This window comes from Erythrolamprus reginae, chromosome 5, assembly GCF_031021105.1.
Source record: "Erythrolamprus reginae isolate rEryReg1 chromosome 5, rEryReg1.hap1, whole genome shotgun sequence".
Classification (NCBI taxonomy): Eukaryota; Metazoa; Chordata; class Lepidosauria; order Squamata; family Dipsadidae; genus Erythrolamprus; species Erythrolamprus reginae.
This window is the reverse complement of record NC_091954.1, coordinates 59,489,142-59,515,240: the sequence shown is the minus strand read 5'-3', so window position 1 is coordinate 59,515,240 and position 26,099 is coordinate 59,489,142. Positions and strand designations below refer to the sequence as shown.

Here is a 26,099-nt window from a genome sequence, read left to right as displayed (position 1 = left end):
TTAAAACCTGTCAAAATAGCTGTTATTTTTACAATCATTTGTTTGTATAGTATAATAATACATAAGTGCATTATGATAATGACAAACTGCATTTTTTTCTCCCCGAACTTGCATACAGACAATTTTCTGACATTAGATAAATTTTTATATCACTTTTTGTCAAATTCCTAGGCCATGAGCTTAAAGCAATTTAATACAGTAAAAAAAGGAGATGGATAAGGTTAATGTAAACTTTCAGATTATACTCTTGGGTAAGAAAAACATAGCTATTACTTAAAAAATATGTAGAAGTGAGTACTGGTGTCATTTAAATGTGGAAGGGGTGAAAATGTTTCTGAAACATGTTTTCAGTTGAATTCTTTTTCATTTTTCTTCAAGGTAACAAACTCAAATTGTGTTATTTTGGTTTTTTTGTTGGTGCTTATTTATTTACAAAAGTGCTATGTTAAAGAAATATTAAAAATAATTCCCAATGGTTTTGAGTTGCAAGTTTTCTGATCCTCTTCAAAGGACAGTGATAGTTGCAATGCAAAAGGTGGCTTGGAGAAAATAAATTATTTGTTCTCTGCTAATATTCACACTGTTCAAAATTAGGAAACTTAAATTATGTGTAATTTGAGAGGAAAATGTGTGACATTATGGTTTGTTCACAGTATTTCTTCTTGAGTTTAAAATAGTCAACAGAATCTTCTTAAAATTTGTTATAGCTTATGCTAATTGTATACAGGTTACAGGTAGTCCTTGGCTTACAACAGTTTGTTTGTCTTACAACAGTTGTTTGAAGTTACAACAGTGGAAAAAATGACATAAGACCATTTTCACACTTATGACAATTGTAGCATCCCCGTGGTAATGTGATTTACACATTAGCACTCTTGACAACTGGTTTATATTTATAATAGTTGCAATGTCTCAGGATAATATGATCTCCTTTTGAAATCTTCTGACAAGCAAAGTCAGTATGGAAACCAGATTCACGTAACCATGTTGATAATTTAACAATTGCAGCAACATAAATTTTGGGCTCAGTTGTGGTCGTACAAGTAATCCTTTTTTTTTAACCTGCCTTTAAAAAGAACATAGTATTCATTAGGGAAAAGTTTAATAAAAACTTGATGAATTATTATATAAGTAGGTATCTGTGGCAAACCAGTAGTAAACAGAGACAAATTTAGTTTCTTATTCTTTGCCCTATTAATCTTTCAACATCTGACATTGATTTAGCAATGTCATTGCATCTTTTTGTTAAGATGTTTTAAGTGCAAAAGCATTTTAAAAATAATCAAAATAAAATAATTTAACACATTTGTTACATTAATTTGTATTACTCAGACTATCATGTTAGCAGAACTGTTGTAATTTTGTAATTGTTGTTCTGGATATCTCTCAAGTTCCTAAATCCTCTCCACCCCGGAAATTACCATTCCTATATACAGGGTATCTAGCAAACCTGGAAAACGGAATTATCAGAGAAATCGACAGTTCGGGAAATATCAGGGAATTATGTGAATTTGTGAAAAAAAACGGAATAAATCAGGGGGAAAAAACAAACTGTATTAAAATGTTTAAAAGTCAGGGGAAAATCATGTTAAAAAAACCCGAATCACGCTGCCTGGCAGAGTCAAACAAAAATGAGCATAACTGTGGCAACAACTTGCTTCCTCAACTACCGATATTTCTCCACAGCCTAGCCATTTGGTATGATGTCACCTATGACCATGTCTTAACTAGATCACAAGTTACAGGGAAATATTAGGGAATTTCAAAATGCTTTCCTCCTGGACACTCTGTGTATACCTGTCAGCTTTTTATTATAATACACTTTCTACATTCTTTATTTGTCAAAATGTATAGCTTATTTCATTGTCAAAAGTCTGGGTGGCTTAAATAAAAAAAGTCAGAAAATGGCATAAATCCTACAAACAACATGAAAAACAGACACAAAACACTATTAAACATTATATCGTTAGGGAAAAACATGTTGAAATGATAAGAAAAGTATGTCCTCAATTTGTCTTAAAAATAAAATTTATGGAAATCAGATCATTCACATATGGGAAAAATTAGTTAATTTGCCTGAGTTGCAGATAAGTATGATTCACTGAGCAGAAACCCTTTTCTGATTACTTCTTTAGGATTTATTTGTACTAAGAGAATAAAAGGTCCTCTTATGTTTATGGTAGACCTAGAGGCAGCATAATATTTTCACTGATTGAAGAAACTTTTTTACAGTGCAGGTAGTTTTTTGGTGTTTGCAGCCCACACTTTAATTTTTTAAACACTTTTTATTTAATTTGGCCACTTTATTTAAATATTTATTATTCAGCAAATTGATTTAAATGTTTATTATTTTTACATTACCCATTAAAAAGACATTTTTGTCTTTTTTGTCTTTGAGTTTGCAACAAAATCATGCATCCTGAAGACAAATCGAATAATAAAAGTAAAATGAACTATTTAAGATATTAATTTTTAAAAATATGTAGATTACTTGAAAGACTATGTAATGTAAATGGCAATCTCTATATACTTCTGAGAAATGAGTTTCACATTTATGTAGTGTAACTGAAAAAGCCCTATTCCAGGCTATAGAAGGATATATAGACTGCCACTAAGAATAGATGGGTGTTTATAATAAGGTTATTATATGAGATGATAGACTGGTAAGTTTGGCTTCCTTTTTGTGAATTTATAGATGGTGAGAATTAATAAGAGACTGTTAAACCTACCAAAGCCTACCACTCCGATTTTATTATCATGCTGATGCACATAAAAATATACTTCTGTGATTCAGCAGTATGATGTTGGCAAGTGAGTAAAAGATTCAAGGAATTAAAAAACTATATATAACTTATGAATTACAAGTTTATGAGCCATAAGTTGCCTATTCTCCATATACAGGTTAAACTCAAAAAATTAGAATATTGTGCAAAAGTTCATTTATTTTAGTAATGAAACTTAAAAGATGAAACTAATATAAGAGAGAGACTCATTACATACAAAGCAAGATAGTTCAAGCCGTGATTTGTCATAATGGTGATGGTTATGGGGTACAGTTCATGAAAACTCCAAATCCGCAATCTCAGAAAATTAGAATATTATATAGAATCAATAAAACAAGGATTGTACATAGAACAATATTGGACCTCTGAAAAGTATAAGCATACATATGTACTTAGTACTTGGTTTGGCCCCCTTTTGCAGAAATTACTGCCTCAATGCGGCCTGGCAAGGAAGCTATTAGCCTACAGCACTGCTGAGTGTCACAGAAGACCAGGATGCTTCAATAGTGGCCTTCAGCTCTTCTGCATTGTTCGGTCACATGTCTCTCATCTTTCTCTTGGCAGTGCTCCATAGATTTTCTATGGGGTTTAGGTCAGGTGAGTTTGCTGGCCAATCAAGCACAGTAATCCCATGGTCACTGAACCAGGTGCTTTTGGCAGTGTGGGCAGGTGCCAGGTTCTGCTGGAAGATCAAGTCAGCATCCCCATAAAGCTAATCTGTGGAAGGAAACATGATGTGCTCCAAAATCATCAGGTAGATTGCTGCGTTGACCCTGGACTTAATGTAGCACAGTGGACAAATACCAACAGATGTGTGCTGGGGGGGAGTGCAGAGGGAGGGGGGTCCATCTCTGGGGCTGGGGATCTTTGGGAATTAACCTTCCCCTCCCAGGAAGCCATCCCGGCCCAGTTGCATCCCTCTAATCTCCAAAGTCTCATGGTAGCTGCTGTTCAGCAAGGGCTGGACACATGCCTTTAATCTTGGGGCAGGCCTTCCCTCACAGATTCCAGGTCCCACCCAGGACTGGATCCCTGCCAGAGCCCACACTGTCCAGACTGTTACTCTGAGGTATTGGAGGAGAACATTCTGATGGACTGGGATGACTTATTGGAAGATGAGGACATAATGCAAGACCAACATATCTCCACAATTCTTTTTCCATTGGGACTCTTTAAATCCCTGGTTTCTAAAAACTGCACAGTGGCGGGTTTGTCTCCTGCTGATCCGGTGGCCCAACAACTGGCTCTCTGTTCACTCAATTCACCCTAGAAGTGAACATTGCCCCATCTCCTCAGTTGTGGACAAACGGAGAACAAGAGGTTGAGGTTGAGCACATGTGAACTTCCAGTTGGCCCCTTGGCTCTATTTTTGTATGGAGAGAATGGCCAAAAAGAAGGCCGAAAATCAGCTGATATAGGGCAACTGCTTACGTACTCTCAGATATGGCTCTGCTTGCCACCTGTGACAGTTGTGTCATCATTGCTATAGACCATTTTGTTCATAAAGTTGTGGAAGGTAAGAAAATCAAAAGTGGTTTTTAATAAGGAGGTTAAAAAGTAAAGGAGTTCCTGCAAATTTTACTCTCCGCAGACTCGGGGCGACTCACAACAGTGATAAAACAATATACAATGACAAATCTAATATTAAAAGTCTAAAATAACAATTTAACATTAAAAGCCTAAAAATCCCATTATTTAAAAAGCATACACACAAACATACCATACATAAAACTACATAGGCAAGGGGATATGTCTCAATTCCCCCATGCCTGACAGCAGAGGTGGGTTATAAGAAGTTTATGAAAGGCATCATCTCTGTTTCAAAGACATTGATTGAACTAGTGCTCTCCGAAGACATCTCTGCGATCATGTGGCCAGCATGACATCATAGAGTGCTGTCATCTTCCCACCAAAGTTGTACCTATGTATGTATTCGTATTTGCAAGCTTTTGAATTGGTAGATTGGCAGGAGCTGGGGCAAGAGTGGGAGCTCATCCTATCACATGGCTCTTGGGTCTTGAGTCTGGGCTACTGGCTTTCCAATCAACAAGTCCAGTATCTTAACTATTAAGCCACTGAACCGCCTTTCTGTAACGATGAAAGATCTATGGAAAGTGTTTGGCATGTCAATTCTGTGTTAGCAGCCATGTTAGATTGAAAATATTTCTAGCAAAATATTGTATTGTTAAAGAAACTACTGCTTACTAAAATGTCAATACCATTTAATATCTTTCTTGATTTTAATGATACCGACTAGAAACTATTGAAAGCACTTCTGTAAGCTTGTTCACTTCACTTAAAATTTACTTGGTTTGGTTTTATGTCATTTATGAATGCTGTAATGCTCAAATTTCCTTCATAAAACCTATCTTGATCATTTATTTGTTTTGACCAGGATATTGTCTCACATTAATACTTTATTTTAGAATGTCATATCTTTCATTTGTCAGTAAAACACCTTTCTGCTTTCTAGATTCACAGTCTGATCGACTGATCTACTTGGAATTTATTCATTTTTATCAAGGGAATGGTGAACAGGGAATAAACCTGATCTCTTAATTAAGATATACAGCCCCAAAATTGCAAAGACAGATCTGGATTTGATTTCTTCATCTGCATGTGATCAGTGCACATTCCTAACATGTTACAAGCAGCTTGTGCCTCTGAAAACACAAGATCAGTTTTCAGTTGCAACTGCCCCTAAAGGAATTAAGCTGATTTTTCTATGTGCAATCATTTGGTCCATTATAAATGGAATTAATTGCTAATCTGTGCTTGCCTATGTTGTTATCTTGCCATTTCCTTTGCAGCTGTGAAAGGCAAGATTTAAAACTCAAAGTAGGATGAATATATCCAGCTGTACTAAATTAAATATTGATTCACTCATATTTAAATATAAAATGACTAGTGAGTATTCATTCATTCAAATTTCTAGGTTGCCCTTCTCCAGGGGACTCAAGGTGGCTTATAAGATAAAATCAATACAAAATACAGATACAAATTATAAACCCCAACCATAAAACCCAAATCTTAAAATATAAAAATATATTTAAACCCATTAATCTAAGCACATCCAATCACAATCATACTATTATCCGGAGCAGAATGTCAACGTTCAACGCCCCCAGGCCTGCCAGCAAAGATGTGTTTTTAGAACCTTTCAAAAGGCAAGAAGGATGGGGGCAGTGGGGGGGGAGTTGATTCCAAAGAACAGGAGCTACCACAGAGAAGGCCCTTCCCCTAGTGGCGCTTGGCCTCTGCTCTGTTCAGGGGTCAGAATTTATTTGATGAAGCTCTGGACCCGATCCTGATAGAGACACAGGATAGGAGGAAGATTATTTATTTATTTATTTATTTATTTATTTATTTTTTTATTTATTAGAGTTGTATGCTGCCCTCTCCGTAGACTCGGGGCGGCCATCTCATTCTAGGAAGGACGATTTTTGCCTGCCTCCAATGGCCCTTTCGGGTTGCTGACCAGGGATTCAGCTTTTCCCGGCCCAAGGCCAGTTCGGATAAAGGCAGCGTCAGCCTCAGGATAGATCCAAGGGAGGAGGGAGGCAGTTCAAGTGATCTTTCAGAGGTAGAAGAGGAGGTCACCTCTTTTGTCACTCCTGCTCCTTCCAATCCTTCCATAGGGGGTCGTCTAGCCCTTTCAAACTTCCAGCAGACGTGGTAGATAAATTCACAGTAACTGAATTTAAACATGCCTGGGATAAACATATCCATCCTAAGATAAAATACAAAAAATAGTATAAGGGCAGACTAGATGGACCATGAGGTCTTTTTCTGCCGTCAGACTTCTATGTTTCTATGTTTCCTCCGCAGTGTGGAAGCAGACTACCCCAGGATAGATGGGTCCTAGAGATGATAGGTCAGGGTCTTTCTCTGAAATTCCTCTCTATTCCCCTGAGGTTTCATCTAATGTACCTTATCCAAGGTGCCCTCCAAGAAAGCCCTTATGGACCCAGGGGTCCAACAGCTGCTGGACATTTGTGCTATCCAGCAGATGCCTCTGGATCAGCAGGGACAGGGGTACTTATTCCATCCTGTTTGTAGTCCTCAAAGCCTCAGGGTTATGAAGGGCAATTCCAGACCTCAAGCGTCTGAACCAATATATCAAATATAGATGGTTCAAGATGCACTCTTTGCAGTTTATCCTGGGATGCGTAAGGCAGGGTGACTTCCTGGACTCTGGACCTGACCAAAGCTTACCTGCATATACTGATAAACCATCTTCACCAGCAGTACCTTCGGTTCTGCTATGCAGACAGGTATTTCCAATACAAGGCTCCCCCCTTTGGCCTTTCTGCTGCCCCCTGGGTTTTCACAAAGGTACTAGCAGCAGTGGTACCTATCTCATGTCCATGACTGCATGTCCAGTGTTACTTGGATGATATATTGGTCCAGGCATCGTCTGAACACCTCATTGTGTGTCATCTCCAAGTAATCATGTCAGCTCTCTGACAGCACAGGTTTTTGATCAATTTAGACAAGAGTTACCTGTCTCCATCCACATCCGTGCTCCATCTGGGAGCCATTATAGATTCCTTAGAACGTAGGATTTCCCTATCCAGGGGAGAGGCAGGACAGTATTAGGAGCACACTCTCAGGAACAGATTGCTCAAGGCCATTGGTCGACAGCGGAGTCTGGATGCTCTATCAATTGGCTGGAGTTTTGCTCCTGTCTTTGGCTCTCAGACACTTCCAATGGTTGCTAGTTGGAAGACATGTTCTGGTCCTAATGGACACCACATCAACCAAGGCCCATGTGAACTGGCAGTACTCGCTCCAAGACTCTGATGCAAGAGGCAATGTGGCTGGAACTATGGACGGAGAGACACCGATTCTTACTTTTAGCAGATGATATCTCCAGGGTTTCCAATACCCAAGCGGACTGGCTCAGTTGGACAAGTGTATACCATGCAGAGTGTCACCTGCACCGATCCATCTTCAGCTACAGTCATGAGGCTATTCATAATATTTTCATATTCATCAGGCCTCAGGATAACCAGGCAGCCGAGAACCCAACCATTGGTTGTATACATATAACGTTTTAATTAACCCTTTTTGAAATCTTGTTATTACTCATGTTATTTGATTTTACTGTTTTTTATATTCTGTTTTAATTGTTGGTTTTATTGTATTCCACACAGTCACTTTGTGTCATGGGCAGCCATATAAATTTGATTGATTGATCAATAAATACATATAATTTATGTTGAAATAAAAATAATATGTGGTAGTCTCAAATCTAGATAAGCCTGTGCCTGAGTTTCTTTTTATCCAAAATATATTATAGTTCTATCTGAATGTACACGGATGTAACTCCAGGGTGAGAAATATTTTATAATTATTTTTCAATTTCTGTTATTCTGTAAGAAATCCTAATGAAACCAGCTCATATCATGCGAAAATGAAGAAAGAGGGGGGGGGGATTTCTAGAGAGGAGGTATTTATAGCAATAATTTTAACCTTTTTAAGGTGCCAGACTTTGTACTGAAGTGCCACTCCTTCTCTGGAAAAATTATTTTTGAAGAAAGCTTGTAATAAACAGTGGAATTTACTTCCTATTAAGTGCTTTTTTCAGTGTTTTATCTTGTCACGACAATTGTGGGTGAACAGTAAGATATTTAAATAAGCATCCTAACTAAGTCAATATTTAGTTAGGGTAGTGTCCCAAAGTGTTCAATGTCTTTGTTAATATAATTAGTAATTTGCAATTGAATTTTTCTTTAGGAAGTTTAAATATCTAATTCCTAATCCTATCCTTACAATTCAAAGTGTTGGTTATGACCTATAAAGCCCTACATGGCATCATACTCAGATTACTTGTGGAACCACCTCCTGCTGCATGAGTCCCAGCGACCTGTTAGGTTCCACAGAGTCAACCTTCTTCAGGTCATGCCAACTAGATAATGTCACTTGGCGGGGCCTAGGGGAAGAGCCAAGTGATGCTTGGCGTCTGTCCTCATCAAGGGTCAGTCTGTTTGGGGATGCATTGGACTTCATCATAGTAGAATCAAGGGATAAAAGGAAGCTCCTTCTTCCCTGCACATGTAAAAGTGCCTTTCATCCCTCCTCTTTTAACAGGCACCCCTTTCAGGCCTCAGATCAGGCTTATGTGAGATTCCAGGGACAGTATAGGGCCATACAGAGACGGAGCAGAACAGGGACAGTGATGGCAGACAATTCCAGCGGCCCTGTTGAAGAGCAGGAGGTTGCCCCTTCCACTGTACTAAGTAATTCCATGCCTGATCCTGCCATTGGGGGTCAGCTAGCTCTTTTTGCTTGGCAATGGGAGGAAATCACTTCTGATGCGTGGGTTAGGGAAACCATGTTATCAGGGCTCTCGCTAGACTTCCTCTCCATTTCTCTGAGGTTTTTCATTTGATGTCCTGTGTCTTCTAACCCCGAGAAACAAGTCCTCATGGATGGTGCAATCCAGCACCTGCTGGACATTTGACGCATTCAGTGGGTACCTAAGGGCCAGCAGGGGTAAGGATTCTATTCCATCTTGTCTGTGGTCCCCAAATCTTCAGGATGCAGAGTCCTACAAGGATTGGTGCCAGAAACTGGGGAAAGTATCCAGACGTAGCCCTCCCAACAGATAGACTGCTTTGGTATGTCCCATTCTTGGAGGTTAGCTCCACCCACTATGGAGAAGGGACATTGGTCTTACCTGATACGCCTCTTCTCGTAGGGTGGAGCTAATCTCCAATCCTACCCAAAGTTAGTTTGGTTTGACCTTCGAGACATCATTTTGTTTCTTCTTTATTTTGATTTGGGAGCTACATACCAAGTCTGACCATTGTCTTTCGTCAAAGAGGAGAAATGGAGGCAGGGGAATGAAGATAAATTGTCAGATTCAGTCCTCATTAGCTGAAATAGGATGATGTCATCCCATTCTTGGAGGTTAGTTCCACCATACAAGAAGAGGCATATCAGGTAAGACCAATGCCCTGTTTCTTTTTACAGTGCATTGTATAATTAATGTAATGGGCAAAACTCTGCCGTAAATTTGTGGTCCAGTCTTTACTGACATTGAACAAACCACATATTTATGAGGCACCAGATACTGAATGAATGCTATTAATAGAACTACAGTATTTAGGGAACTTATTTATACTAAAAATATTTGGTATACTGTAGTTGTTTCAACACTTTTAATGTAAGGAGAAAAAAAAGGAGCCGAGACGGGAGAAAAAAACCTAGAGTGTCACAAAGAAATAATATTCCCATTGTCCTTATTAACATTTTGGCCTTGAATATTGAAGGTCTTCCCTAAAAGAATTAAAAATTTGCCTTGTATTCACAGCAGTCCTGTCTGAAACTGCAGTCTTTTTTCTGCTACTAGTAATTCCAGCTGTGTTGACAGTTGGTTCTACTGGTCTTCAAGTTGAGATACTGTCAAATGAACTCTAGGTGGCAGTATTTTGGTGGAACTTTGGTTTTTCTAATACTGTTAACATAGATGACCAGAGTTAAACTTTATTTGAAGTGGACAAAGATAAAGAACTCCAAGGGCTTTCATTATCAAAAAAATTGTGTAAATAGTATAGCAATGTCGTTTGAGATCAGTTGTTTGTGTAAATGTTTGAAAAATCTGCCAGTTGTTGTGTCTGTCACTTCAGTTACTTATCTTAAATATTGAACTTGGACTCTGAATAGTTGTTATGCTCTTACATTTTTTAGGAACAATAAACTTACCATAAAATCGAAGTAGTTTTAAGAAATTATGTTAGTTAGGGTGGCATACAAATCCAATAAATAAATAAATAAAATGTAATTCTACGTTTTTTGGAAATAATGAGAAAAGTTGGATAATTTTTTTTAATACTATATAAGGTGGTATGAAAAATATATATGATTCTTTATGAATCCCATATACCCAAACAGTATGTATGTACGTATGTATGTACTTACTTACTTACTTATTTAATTCGACTTCTATGCCGCTCCATCCCAAGGGACTCAGGGCGGCAATAAATTTACACCTAATGCATCGTTTGTGTTTCTTAACTTCAAATGAAAACTTTTCCTTTTGCTCCAAAGGGAAACGTTGTAGAGAATGAAGCAATCTGATCTTGATTGTGTAAAAGAGGCTAGGAACTAAAAGGAAATATTTATACATTGCCAAATTCTTGGCCTCCAAAACAGTCTAACTAAGACCAAATGTATTGTGCATTTTTTAAAATATTGTGTCATAGTTACCTTAGTGGAACCACAAAAACGGGCTATTGCTCACAAGAAAAGATTTTTAAAGATTTCCATGAGTACAAATTTATATAAAAATGAACACATTAGAACAGCCAGCTAAAAGCAAATACAGAGAATAACGGCATATTTGTCTAGCTTTCACTAATCAGACATTTCAGAATACTACCAAGTTAAACCAAACATAAATAGTTTTAAATGGGCAGTAAAGCAGTGCAGCATAATGCAGTAGGATATACAGTATATGATATTTACTTATATCCAAGCCTAGTTAAGAACAGTGAGCATAAGCTAGGTCATGAAAACCAAAAAACTGCAACCAACAGTTTCAGTGCAACAGCCCATGGCAGCTTATGCTGCCAGCACTGCAGCAGTCTTCCTATCCAAGGAGAGGAACATACCATTGCTGAAAGCAGTTTTTCAGTTCTTTGATTTATAATTATTTTAAGTTACAATCTGAGTCTTCACATATCTTGTATATCTGCCACATCATATAATTGATAGTTATGTGTATGCATAAATTTAAGTATCCATATAAAATATCTACAATAGTAGACAGTTAGGAGGGAATGTTTCATGTTAAGATCTGCACAAAATGCAGATCACAATACAAGGCATTTTGTTGCCTAAAATAAAACTAAATCGATGTGTCGCTGAAATTTATTGTAAATATACAGGACACGTTCCCTCAGTACCAGATGTTATTATTCTAAGAGTAAAATAACTACTGTATTTTTGGACTAATAAGATGCTACAAAGCATGACGTACCTAGCTTTCTCCATTTTGGTGGAGATAGCATCCAGGAATAGGTTAATCTGGTCTGTTCAGCTGATTGGGCTGAGTCTGTCAGAACTGTAATGTCATGCCTCTGTTGCTAGGGCTCCCCAGCTTCTGACTTAGTCCTCAGCCAGGATTGGGGCCATAGGAATTCCTAATGGAGCTGGTACGCCTAATATTCAATAGCACTCAGCACAAGCCGCCAGTCGCAGAAGCTTCATGTTCGAGCAACATATTGTGTCGCAGGAGGTCTGCACTCCATTTTAAAACCGCCAATGGCTTTGGAGGTTAGTAGCTCTGTGCTCCCCCATATCATCTCTCACCATCAAGGTGGGCTAACACAGGAGCTCTATGCTCCACAATTGATGGCCAAAGAGAAGAGACAGAGATGTGGACATTCCATTCTTCACTGTTAACCCAAAGGCTCTTATTGACTCAAGTGCAAGCTTTTGGGAGTCTCAGAGCAGCAATCGGGGACTGCACTATCAAGCCCAGCCACCCTCAACAGCCTCGGAGCTTCCTTTCAAGGCGAAAATCTTAACTGTGGCCAGATTGTCAGGCAAGAGCACTGCCTAAGCAGGAAGCCACTGAAGTTTCCCAATCCCTCAAAAAAGGCGGGAAGCATGAGAGAGGGAAATTTAAAATGGCCATCGCCCATAGAGCAAGATCCAAGACAAGCAAAAAGACTGAAAAACCAGTTATCCCTGCAACTACTGACACATCAGCAGGCACTTCCAAACACAGTTCCCAGAATGAGAGAGGGAGCAGTAACATTCTCCACTGCTTCTGGAAGGAGAGTCCAGGATGGGTTAACCCTCAATCTTATTGGTTGAGACTGAGTTATAAATTAACATGTTAATTAGGCACCGCCCCTTGCCTGCCCCCAAGGGTTCAGTTTTTAAAACTCAGTCATTGGAATGAGACCTATGAGTTTTTGCTTAGTGATTTAATGTGATAATTAAGTACATTAAAATGAATATTTTTACTAACATGTTTTCTTTCTCCTTTCTACTTTACTGTTTTTCAGATGCAGTTGCCAAGTAGGGGTCTCTGCCCTCAGTGGGCACCACCCCCATCGTTTGTCCCTGTGGAACCTCTTCCCTCAGAGGGTACCGTTTCGAAGGGGGACTCAGCCTCAGGTCCCTGACCTCAGCGGTCAGACCTGGCTGCAGCCGAAGGTGGGGGGGTCCGCCCCCCCCACTGGGAGGCTGTTTGGAGGAGCTGGAAGGTCGAAGGCTTCCCTTCCTGGCTGCCTAAGAAGCGGATCGCCGCATAACGCCGCTGCCGCCATCGTTCGCCGCCAGCCGATCAGCTGTTCGGCGCTAGGAGCGGATCGCCGCCGGAACGGCCGCGGCCGCCGCCGCAGCCGCCGCCGCCATTCAAGGCAGAGCCAGGGCCAAGGAATAAGGCCCCTTGTTGCGAGAGGCGCGCGTGCGCGCGCGCTGAGGACCATATGTTCGGCGGCCTCATTAACCAGCCTCCCATATGATCGGCGGCTCCCCGGGCTACAGGGGATCGATCGGCCGCCGCGGCTGCAGGCATTTCGGCTCGGGGACCTCAGGCTCTCTGATAGCTGCCGGGGGATGAAGGGCAACGGCGATTGCCGCCCTCACTACTCGCGCCCGCCATTTTGGATACATTTCGGGCCGCGTAACGGTTACTGCCGCCATTTTTTGGAGAAGATTGGCGGGAACACCCCCCCCTGCCTCCTCACTCTCCTCATAGTCCTCCTATCAGGTTGGAGGGATGGCATGAGTGGGTGGAGTCTTCTTGGGCAAAAGACCGTTCGCCATTTTGTGGAAGGAAAAAAAGCCTCGGTCAGTGTTTTTACTTCACCGTAGAGCTGTGTTTGGTCAATTGCCCTGTTTCCTGCAAAGGATTATTCTGTGAGTACCATGGAGCCAACTGTCCCCGGGCCAGAGAAGGTGGCATGCCCAGATGTAGTGGCTAAGGCCAAAGATAAGGCCAAATCTAAGCCCAAATCGCAGGGGACTTCCTCCTCAGCTCTCAGAGAAGCCGAAAGGAGGATTCAGGCACTCGAGCAGAGGTTGGAGACTGTTTTCCAGGCCCCTTCCCTGTCTACAGGACCTATCCCAGGCCATCTACCATCAGGAGCCTTAACACCACGCTCCATGCCTCAAGGGGATTTGTTGCCAGGAAGGGATTGGTCCCCAGATCGCCAGCTTACTCATCAGGCCCCAATGCCGGTAAGCAGGCCAGGGTCTGCCAGCAATACAAGGCCTTCATGGGGTTTTTCGCCTCAAGCAACTGTAGGCCCAACTGCTTCATTCACCCCCACAGCTGCTGGACTCAGGAATCAGAGTGACACCTGGCAGAATTTATCTCCTGCCCTGCAGGAGATGATTACCAATGTATACTCACAAGGAGTAGCATCGGGGGTGCAACAATGCAGCCAACAGCCCCATCAACCAGGCCGGAATTTGTGGTCTGCACCGCCCCTTTCAGGTTTGGAGTTCTCAGAGGGAACATTACAGGAGGACAGCGACAAGGATTATGACTTGTCCGATGACGAGACAACTCCTGAGCCACCCTCAGTGGCTGGACTCTTTAAGCCTGCCTTGTTCAGGACTTTATTGCACAAGGCAAAACTAGCGGTGGATCTCCCCGGTCCTGCAAAAGCCGCTGAAACACCAAGGTCAACTATCCTACTGACAGAACCCAAACCTGAAACAGACCATATCCCGGCACCAGATATTTTCATACAAAACGCCAAAAGACCATGGCAGCAGCCAGCGGCAGCTCAAGGCCCTTCAGCGTTGGAACGCAAATTCTATACCTGTGATGAAGAGCTGGAGAATCTACTCCAATTTCCACCAATTGACCACCCAGTGGTAAACCTGGTGTCTAATGCCATGGTTCCTGCTGAGTCCGGGGATAATTTGAAACCCGAGGACAGGAAAGCGGAGATCCTGCTCCGGAAATCACATGCCATGTCTGGATGGGGCTTTCGAGCAGCGGCCGCTGCTTCCTTCTTCAATAGGGCTTCCATAGCATGGATTGAAGAAATGATGTCAAAACTGGGACCGGAAGATGGTAGGCTGCGGCAGGACTTGAGTAAACTGCTAGCCGCAGCGGAGTTTTCGGCAGACGCTACTCTCCACGCTGCCAAATTTTCAGCGAGAGGGATGGCCACAACGCTTTCATCCAGACGCCTGTTGTGGCTAAGGAACTGGCAGGCTGACACCAAATCCAAGTGGCGCCTGGCCTCCTCCCCTTTCCGCGGCGCTGACCTCTTCGGGGAGGTGCTGGATAAAGTCCTTATTGAAGATAAGGATAAGAGGAAGGTTCTCCCCAGGTCCAACAGGCGGCAGGACAGGCGGACTACACCGTACAACAGACGACAGTCCTTTCGTTGGGACAACTCCTCTGGATCAGGCCACAACCAGCGGCCATACTCGCAGGGCCGATTCAACCAGCCCTCCTCCTTTCGAAATGACCGGTCAGGGTTCCAGGACAGAACCAGAGGATATCAGCAGGCTAGACGCCCATTTAGAGGCACTAGCCAGAGGGGCTTCAAACGCCCCAAATGACTTCCAAGACGGCCAACCATTAGGAGGGAAGCTCCGCCTTTACAGCTCATTCTGGCGAGCCACCTCCTCGGACAAATGGGCTATAGCCACGGTGTCGCGAGGCCTCAGATTAGAGTTCCTTCAGCCCCCGCCCAACCGTTTCATCCAGTGCCCAACACCTCGGGACCCTGCCAAGAGTCAGGAGTTGTTTCAAGAGATAGCGCACCTTTTGCGTATACAGGCCATAGAGCCGGTACCGCAGAACGACTGGAGAACCGGTTTCTACTCAATGATCTTTACTGTGCCAAAATCATCGGGAGGTTGCCGTTTGATCCTGAATTTGAAGCAACTAAACCTGTACATTCTGTACAGGAAATTCAGGATGCACTCGTTGCAGACCATCCTGACGGCAATACGCCTCCAGGACTTTTTAACATCACTGGACCTCAAGGAGGCGTATCTTCATGTACCGATTTATCCTCCTCATCGACGGTTCCTACGGTTTTGTGTCGAGGGCGTACACTACCAATACAAGGCCATGCCATTCGGCCTTTCTTCAGCGCCCCGCACATTCACCAAGCTATTGGACGTCCTCACGGCGAGCCTGCGCGCACAATCGGTGCGTCTAATGGCCTATTTGGACGACATCGTGATCTTGTCCAAATCACGTGCCCAGGCTCAACAAGATCTCGCACTGACGATGAGGACCTTGACGGAGCACGGCTTTACCATCAATGTGCCCAAGAGTCAGCTGATTCCATCTACCACGCTCCTTCATCTGGGCTCCATCATCGACACGACTTCGTGCATGGTGTACCTTTCCCCGGAGAGAAGGAAGAACATAAGGTCTCTCATCTCATCCGTCCGGAGAGACAAACGGTCATCTCTGGCCTTTTTGTCCAAGGTGCTGGGGACCTTGGTCTCTTGCATCGGGATAATTCCGTGGGCCAGACACCACATTCGGAGCCTTCAATGGTTTCTACTGCCAGCCCAGAAGGTTCGGACCAGCCATTCCACCATGCGGGTTCGTCTTCCAAAGGAGGTAAAGGACTCTCTAGCGTGGTGGGTCTCCCCAGCCTTGTGCCGTGGACTATCGTTCAGCACGCACGACCTAGTCACTCTAACTACAGACGCCAGTCTCTCGGGTTGGGGAGCACATATTGGCCAACAGTGCGCACAAGGCCTCTGGTCCAGGGAGGATCTCACCCCCGTAAACATCAATTTTCTGGGGGGTACGAGGTCGCGACGCCTCATGCAGGAAGCTTCGGCCCTCTTCACCTGGGCCGAGAGGAATCTGGCATCATTATCAGCGGAGCACATCGCGGGGGTCGACAACACGCAGGCCGATTGGCTGAGCAGGACCACTCTCGACCCGACAGAATGGAAGCTGGATTCGCGCTTGTTCCACAAAATCACGGAGCTTTTCGGTTCGCCTCTGGTGGACATGTTCGCGACACATACCAATGCACAGCTCCCCAGATTCTACACTCGTTTCCCTTCGCCCAGGGCGGAAGGAGTCTATGCTCTGACCTCCCGTTGGCCGCAGGGTCTCCTCTACGCCTACCCACCTACGAAGATCCTACCGAAAGTGGTGGACAAGATTTTACGGGAGAGGGCAGAGGTGATTCTGGTTGCTCCATACTGGCCACGCAGACCGTGGTTTTCGGATCTAGTGTCTCTTTCAACGTCCCCACCATGGAGGATCCCGGACAGAGAGATATCCCTCAGCCAGGGATCGGTCAATCATCCGGAACCCCAGTGGTTTCAACTAACCGTCTGGAGATTGAGCGGAGCAGGTTGAAGGGACATCACTTACCTGATGACATTATCTCAACAATACAGGCGGCTCGACGCCCATCCACCTCGAGAATATACCAGGCCACCTGGTCAGCCTTCTGTAAGTTCTGCCAGGAGAACAGTACGGACACGGAGGCGGCTTCGGTGTTGCAGGTATTGGGGTTCCTCCAGGCGGGTCTGGATCGGGGATTAGCCCCCAATACCCTTAGGAGGCAAGTTGCAGCCTTGTCCACAATCATTAGGACAGGGGATCAGAGATCATTATCTTTCCATCCTTGGGTTAAGGACTTCCTTAAGGGCGCTGCAAACACTCATCCTCCCACAATTCATCGTTTTCCATCGTGGGACCTGTCGTTAGTGTTAAAGGCATTGACTGGTCCACCGTTCGAACCATTAAGGTCCATACCACTCAGGTTCTTGACAATTAAGACAGCCTTCCTGGTTGCTGTTACCTCGGCTAGGAGGGTTTCGGACATATCTGCGCTCTCTGTACGTTCCGATCTTTGTATATTTTATCCTGACAGGCTAGTCCTACGGTTAGATCCAGCATTCCTGCCCAAGATTAACTCTTTATTCCACAGGAAGCAGGAAATAGTGTTGCCTGATTTTTGTGCTGGTGGGAATCATCCGTTAGAACTCAGCTGGCACAAACTGGATGTCAGGAGAGCCGTCAAAATTTATATTCGACGGACAGAGCCTTTTAGACGGTCCGAAAGGCTGTTTATTTCTTTTTCACAGACAAAATCGGGGCTTGGGGTTTCTCCCAAGTCAATCAGTCGCTGGATTCGTGAGTGTATTGCTGAGGCCTACAAAACCACCAATCAGACTCTCCCTCAGGGGATCACTGCTCATTCCACTCGCAGTGCAGCCACTTCAGCAGCCTGGAGGACCCAGGCTTCGGCTGAGGATATATGCCGGGCAGCAACGTGGTCTGCGCCTTCTACCTTCATCCGGCATTATAAACTGGACACGTATGCCTCAGCTGAGGCTTCCTTTGGGAGAAGAGTTTTGCAGACGGTTTGTTCTACTGTTAATCCCTGAATCTGCACTCTCCCACCCTTGGACTAGAACTGGGGCATATCCCATCCTGGACTCTCCTTCCAGAAGCAGTGGAGAAGAACCGTTGTACCTACCTGAACGGTCTTCTCGATGCTCTGGAAGGAGAGTCCAGACCCACCCAAGTAATCGTTTGATTCAAGGGATTTGGGTTGTGTTTTGTCTAATCGTTATGTTTCATAAGGGTTCAATAAAATTGTGTTGGATATTAATGACTTCGTTTTTTAAAACTGAACCCTTGGGGGCAGGCAAGGGGCGGTGCCTAATTAACATGTTAATTTATAACTCAGTCTCAACCAATAAGATTGAGGGTTAACCCATCCTGGACTCTCCTTCCAGAGCATCGAGAAGACCGTTCAGGTAGGTACAACGGTTCCTCTTGAACGCTCCAAGGCAGCTGAGAGAGATAAGTGCAGGAGAGTTAAGGTTCTAGAAAAGTTGTGCACAACATTTGACAGGAGATGCTCCTATATGCCAAATAGGCAAACTGAGCCAAGCCTCTCCAGCAGAATGCACTCAAGGTGTCTCTGGCCAGAAGGAGCTGGAGAGCAACTTTCTCTGCATAACCCAATATTGCCTATTAACAATGCAGATATCTGGGGCTCAACAACAGCAATGCAGAATCCTGATGGGGTCTGTGGGCAGATCTTAAATGGAGCCAGAGCTGCACCGAAGGCTACACTTACACCAACTGCTGCAGGTCTTAGACCAGATATGGAAGCAGAATTGGTAACCCCTGGCATTATGCAAACTATTATTGCTGATGCCATCAGGCAGAGAATTGCAGCTGGACTACAGCAGTCCAGGTGAGCAGCCTCAGTTGGTTCTGGCCTATCCTTTGAACCCTCCCAAGGTCTGGACACCTCCTCCTTCCAAGGGACCTACCCAGAATTCCCTGAATCATACCAGCTCTTTCCCTAAAGAGCCAGTTTCTACTTTCAGAGTAGAAAGGGCTCAGGGAATTGGACCTCTCAGAGGATGAAGGGATGTTACCTGATCAGTCAACCTTTACTGGGTTGTTCCATCCTGATCTCTTCAAGGCCAAAAACTCAGTTTGTCTTGGAGCTCAAGCAACAGAACAACCAGAGAAACTGATTATTCCAACTAACCCTCTTTTTTCTGATCTGAGGCAGAGGTAATCCCTTTGCCCAGATTTTCTGTTGATGTGGTCCAAAGTGGACCTTTCCTGGGTCAAACTTCAATCCATCTTTGGCTGACAGTTTACAACGTAGGCCTGGATCTGGCATGGGTTCTGCAAATGCCAGTAGTGGACACTCCAGTGGCAGTGTTACACCCATTCTCCACTATACCTGGTGATCCAGAGGAAAACCTGAAACCGGAAGATTGGAGAATGGATCAGGAACTGCAGAAGGCACATCAGGCAGCTGCATCTGCAGTCCGTGCTTCAACTACAGCCTTACTCTGAGAAGATCCCAGTGGCGGATGTCAGAGCACACCAGGATATCAACAAATTCCTGGCAGTGGCAGGTTTTCTGCGGACACCACTTTGAATGTGGCTAGATTTGCCTCAAAGGCCATTGTGTCTTCTGTAGTAGCACGATTCATGCTCTGACTCCCGGAGGCCATAAACATGCCTGTTTTTGGCCTGCAGAGTGCTTCTGGAAGACAAAATCTGGTGGGGAGGATAAAAATGTGATGCATGGAGGATTTGGGAGCCAAAAACATATTCACTCTATCTATCTATCTATCTATCTATCTATCTATCTATCTATCTATCTATCTATCTATCTATCTATCTATCTATTTATTTATTTATTTATTGGACTTATATGCTGCCCCTCTCCATGGACTCGGGGCGGCTTACAACATTTTAGTAAAAAATACAATAGATAAAACATTCTAGGCCAATTAATAGGATAATAACTTTTAAAAATTTCTTAAAACTAAACATTTAAAATAAAAAAGTCACACATATACTATCACACCAGATGCATTCATTGGGCAGAGGCTGGGGTCTATAAGACACACAGACTTTTCCACCTGTTTTTTTTGTGGGGGGGGCATCTTAGTCCAAAAATGTATTTAAATTGCAGTGCTTCATTTAACAACTATGGCAAAAAAAGGCAAAACAGGCAAAGCTCACTTGTTTAACTGAAATTCAAGTTCCATTTGTGGTCCTAAGTCAAAGACTCTATTGGTAAGTCTATTGCAGTGAACCTTTTTCCCCTCGGGTGCCAAAAGAGAATGTGTGTGCATTATCGCGCAGGTGCGAGTGCTCACACCCATAATTCAATGCCTCAGAAGGGCAAAAACAGTCCGTCCCCCCCAGAAGCCCTCTGGAGACTGGAAATGGCTTGTTTCCCAACTTCTGGTGTCCCCAGTAGCTCGTGTTTCACCCTCTCCATGCTCCAAAGGTTTCCCTGGAATCAGGGGAGGGTAAAAACACCCTCCCCTATCTCCCCACTCCCACCCCAGAGGCTCTCTGGAAGCCAAAAATATGCTCCCAGAGTCTCTGTGTGAGCCAAAAATCAGCTGGCCGGCACACAAATGCACGGTGGAGCTGACAGCAACAGCTTGCATGCCAGCAGATATGGCTCTGCATGCCATCTCTGGCACCTGTACCATAGGTTCGCCATCACTGGTCTATTGGTTTAGCTGAGATTAGTTGAAATTGACATAATTAGTTGTGCCAAAGAATGCAACAGTCTTCTGGCAAATACTTTTTTGTTTAACTTTTGTGAGTGTGGTTTCATGAAGTGGTTGGAGAACAGAAAGTACTTCTATGATCGATGTTGAAACAGACATTTTGGAAGACGTATTCCCTGATTAATGAATTTTTGTAACATTAGGTGCTATAGTCACAGTTCTAAGATTTGTGGGTTTCCCATTGTTTGCTAAGCATACACTAAAACATAAAGTAAAGTGATTTTGAAGCAAACTTGATAAAGTAAGAAATCTGTACAGGAGTATGGAGAAGTACAGAGATGACTTTTACATTTCAGTGTAAACGTTTTTAGTAAAGTGATCTTATTAGTTATGATCTACTCTTACTTTATATTTATTTTGTACAGTAATTACCAGTTCTCAATTAAGAATGTTGGCCCCAAGTTTATTTTATTTTTAAAAAACAATGTCTTCCTTTGGGCAGAATTTGGAATCACAGGTAATGGACAAGCTTCCTTGCCTATTGACCCATCTAAATATTGGTTTAAAAAAAACCACCAGCAAAGGTTTAGTAGGAGGGATTATTCAAAGTGATTCCCAGGCTTTTCAGTTCCAGATGGAAGGAGTGAATTGGAGTTGAACTTTGATCCCATCAATATTACTTCAAACATTGGAACCAGTATAATAATCTTGGGTAAAATTCCTTCAAGAAAGGAGGAAGCTTTATCTTTTCCTTCTCATTGATCCTGAGTGAAGAAAGTATGAAATGGATTACACTATCCATTCCATGGTCTTCAGAGAGGGGCAGCATACAAGTCTAATAAATAGTAATGATGATTTTGTGATCATATATGTTTCATATTATGCACATGCTTAGAACTGTTCTGATCTATGTAGCTGGACTATTGTCTAAAGGATCAGCAAATTAGGAAAATATAAAATGTTTCCTCATATGTGATAGATTTTGAAAGCATTTGAGCAATTTGCATTCATAGGGTATATAAATATATTCTGAGATATAACAGAACTGCTAAAATGTGTGAATATGTTTTCATTTGGCAAACAGATCATTTTACAAAAAGAATTGAAATTGTATTATCGGATGAAAAAAATTATACAAAATAATATATTTTAATAGATAATGTGTTTCCGCAGTAATGGGAAATTTATCCAAAGCCAGATTCTACCAGTAAAAAATATAAACAAGTTCATGACATGGATTATAAATAATTGGAAACAAAAAACAAAAATTAGTATGTTTGATTTTCCAGTTTTAAAATAACATTAAAATGTTGTTTTAAAAAAATAAATAAAACCATAGATCTATTTAGTTCAGTAATTTCAACATTACCTGGCAACAGTTTTCCAGGGCTTCAAGGCAGGAAATCCGTAAGTTCTTCATGTAGAGCAGATGTGGTTCCTTTGACTTAATCAAGAAAAAATTTCATTTACACTAATTTATAATTGGATATCAGCTTTTCATTCCAAATTGCAAGGTACATTACCTTAAATTTAATTATTGCTGATATAATCTTAAAATAAAACACAGCAGTAATTTGCAAGTGGTCTATATTGATTCTATCACTTAACAGTGGCTAGAGAAGATTGCTTCCTTAATTTACATTTAATCCTGCCATATAACACAGATTTCAGTGCAAGTAAAATACAATATCACTCAAAAGATTCAATAATTTTTTGTTTTTGACATCTTAATGGATTTTAGGCATATTTTCTTCAGGTTGTATGGAACTATAAGATTCCAATTTATTTATTTAGCACAATGTAAATCACTGCAAAAGAATATGAAACTATTCGGCCCCATCACACACAAATGAATGTACTACCTAGAGCAGTGCTTCTCAGTTATTTTCTATTATGCACTCTCTAAAAAGAGATAAACATCTCGCGCCCCCCAACTCCAGTCTGGCCCCCATTTGGATTTTGTGTTAATATTTATTATTTTACTTCTAATAAGCTGCAAGCAAAATATTGGCTGGGGAAAGCTGCTCTACCAACTTACCTGGGAGTAAGTCACATTGAACTCAGTGGAGCCTGAGGCAGGCATACACTACCATGGTTAGGGCCATCTTTTGACATGGGACCAGGCCAGCTTAATCAAGCCAATGTTTATGGGCCTGGCCCATAAGCACCACATCTGCCAGGTACTTATAGCAAATGGTGTGGAAGGAGGCCTTAGGATGGCATTTGAAGCTTTCTCCCAGCTGCAGAAGATGCTCCTCCTTGTCGAGCAGCAGGCTAGCTACGCCGTTGATGGCTATCACGCCTGCCCCCCCCCCCAGCCTGGCCGCCGTTTCTTACGGGCTTGGAACAGTGTGCAACTGGGAAAACATTGTCCAGGTGAATTGATCAAGAGGGACCATGCATGTTCCCTGGGGTTCCCCTAGCATTGCTCTATGCCCCCCCAGGAGCCTACCCACTATTTGAGAAGCACTGATCTGAAGAGTTGAGAAATTAAAACTAAGGACTTCAACTTAACATTTCGTTTTCAATGTTTAGAAAATATGCATGAAATCTCTAACAGCACTGCAGTATTGCTATATCAATAATACTGTACGCCAACCACCAGTGAGTTCATGATTGAACGGTATGACCCATACCAATCACCTATGCACAAACATATGAGGGAAATATGCAAAGATTCCTATTAAGAAATATATCCATTTAAAATAATCCATATTGGGAGATTTGGGGTTAGATATTTTTTAAACCTGCATAACCTAGGAAGGTTCCCAAGGAACCTAAAATTACATGCTCTCTTTTTTTGTTGTTGTTAACAGTAATGTATGTTTTATAATTCTGTCTTTCTGTAGTCTTCACCAAAACAATGTGTGTGGGGGGGGGCAGTAGAATTTAAAGAGGAATTAACCTATTCCAATGTGGCATTTTCCTATTGTTGACTACTCTTATCAGACAGTAGCATGGCAGTTATTTTCCAAAAGTAGTTATTAGGTGACTTTGGAAATGTTCTTACAACTTGGACCAGGGGTTTTCAACTTTGTAGTGTCTTGATTTCCTAAGAAATTATTATCTGTGATTGCCCTGCCCCTAAAACTAATAAGCTGCTCCTCAATATTTTGAGTGTGCCAGGTACTAATTCAGCATCAAATCAGGTCCTCAAAACAAGAATATGTTCTTGCTGCCAGAATATGCAAACAGAGTGGGTTTGAATTCTTATACTGCTTAGCCGTATTCACACAAAGCTAGGTTGCCATCAGTTAAGCATGATAAAACAAATAAAAATACTGATTTTCTGACATTTCAACCACATTCAAGACTGATAGGATATTTCATAGAAAAATAGTTTCATACACACGCACATACACACACACACACACACAATTATGTATGTGTGTGTAAATTTTTCAGGCCATAGAGATCAAGATATGTGAACATTATTCTGTTATTAAAGCTCAATACTGTACATAATAGTCAGTCTTGTAATTAAGACTCAAATAACTGATTTCAAGGGAATTAGAAAAATTCTGACAATTTTTCAAAGTTGTGGTAATTATTTCATGAATGCATATGATAACTTTTAGAAATAATATATTGTATATAATATGTGACAAGGAATGAGGGAAGGAGTTAAAGTAAGCCTAATGAGCTGCATTGCCTCAGCTTCATGCTCCCATGATTAAGAAAAAATGTAGAGTCTTGTGTTAAAAAGGCCTGTTACTGCAGAATTTGGTCATATGAGAGAGAGGGAAGGAGGCAGAAGAAAGATTTGATGCTCCTGAAGCATCAAATGTTGCCCTCCACAAAGAAAGACAAACTATTTTTACTGAAATTTGGTTTTTTAAACATTTGGTGAAACAATATATAAACTGAACAGATCTGTAAAATGCCTACATTTTACAGGTACATTCTGTACATTCAGTATATGTACAGAAATGGTTGTGATTACTCTTGGCTTGAAAATTGGCTTTCATGGAACTTAAAACATTCATACAATTTTTCACTGATGCCAAATTTATGTGTTTCCAACAACACTAGTGGAATTTTGAGACCAATATTGTAAGTGATCTCATCAAACTTTCAATGGACCTAGCCGGACATTAAAAACACTTTTAATTTTGGGACTGCTCCCTTCTTTAGGGCTCTACTGTAATGTCCATAAATCCCCAGCTATAACTGGGGGTATAGGGTAATGATAATATTTGACACACCTTAAAGATTAGACTGAATGAAAACAGTGGTAAATGTTTGTTGAAATGTTTGTTGAAATAGCAGAAAATGAGAAAGAAACCGATAAATTAGACAGGACTGAATTATGATTTATAATATCATTTTATAGGCCCTCTTCTTTCTAGTGTCCTGGGTAGTAGCTTTTGAGTGTCAACTGACAAGAACCATGTCTGGTTTTATAATAGGATGGGGTTTCTGGCTTTGGCCTATCTTTTCTCCATACATAGGATTGATGATGATGTTATTATTATTACCGTGTTTCCCTGAAATAATACCGTCTTATATTTTTTTGAACCCTGAAATAAGCCCTTGGCCTTATAGCTATGTACTGATTAGGCTTATTATCAGAAGATGTCTTATTTTGGGGGGAAACGGTATTGCTAATATCTAGTGCCTTTCTTTGGAAATTTGAACTATTTCCACCTGCTGTGAGTAATTTCAAACATAAATTGATGTTGCTATTTCTAAATTTAGGCAATGTTATCATAAAAGTATAAGTAAAATGTTAGCAATTCTATTTTTTAAGGATATTCTAATGTTCCTTTCTGCTCCAGGGATTATATTTATTCATGCATGTAAAGTCAATTAGATTACTTGTTCTTATGTACTATTAAATTTCTCATGACTTTTTAATATTCTAGGTAAAGATTAAAGCATGAGCACTGAGATCAGCCAGAGAGTAATCACAACCCCTCCACCCTCCAGCATGCCTCACAAAGAGAGATATTTTGACCGCATCAATGAAAATGACCCTGACTACATCCGTGAAAGAAATATGTCTCCTGACCTCAGGCAAGACTTCAACATGATGGAACAAAGAAAGAGAGTCACCCAGATACTGCAGAGTCCCGTGAGTAAGATTCAGGGTAGAAGAAAATCCCCCCCCCCCCAAAGAAACTGCATGTTTGAGTGTTCATGAAAAAAAAATATATATAAAGCAAAAGTTGACTGAACAAAGGAGGGAAAACCTCATTGACTATAGAAGAATCTATGTCATGATTGTAACTTTTCACAAGCGGATTGTTTGTTCAGTATTTGCATAGTTTTCATCTGCAAACAAACAGTCCTTTATCCAAGGTTTGCTCCCTCCCTCCTCTTAAGCAATGC

The 26,099-nt window shown here is 41.8% G+C and overlaps 1 protein-coding gene across 5 annotated transcripts in view; it reads left to right on the top strand.

Moving 5' to 3' along the window:
- Nucleotides 1-26,099, top strand: part of ADD3 (adducin 3) — an 86,883-nt gene that overhangs the window by 35,981 nt on the left and 24,803 nt on the right. For all 5 annotated transcript variants that reach the window (XM_070752728.1, XM_070752727.1, XM_070752730.1 and 2 more), the window contains exon 2: nucleotides 25,634-25,842. In XM_070752728.1, the coding sequence (XP_070608829.1) occupies nucleotides 25,648-25,842 (195 nt within the window). In that variant the 5' untranslated portion in view covers nucleotides 25,634-25,647. The remainder of the gene's footprint in view (nucleotides 1-25,633; nucleotides 25,843-26,099) is intronic.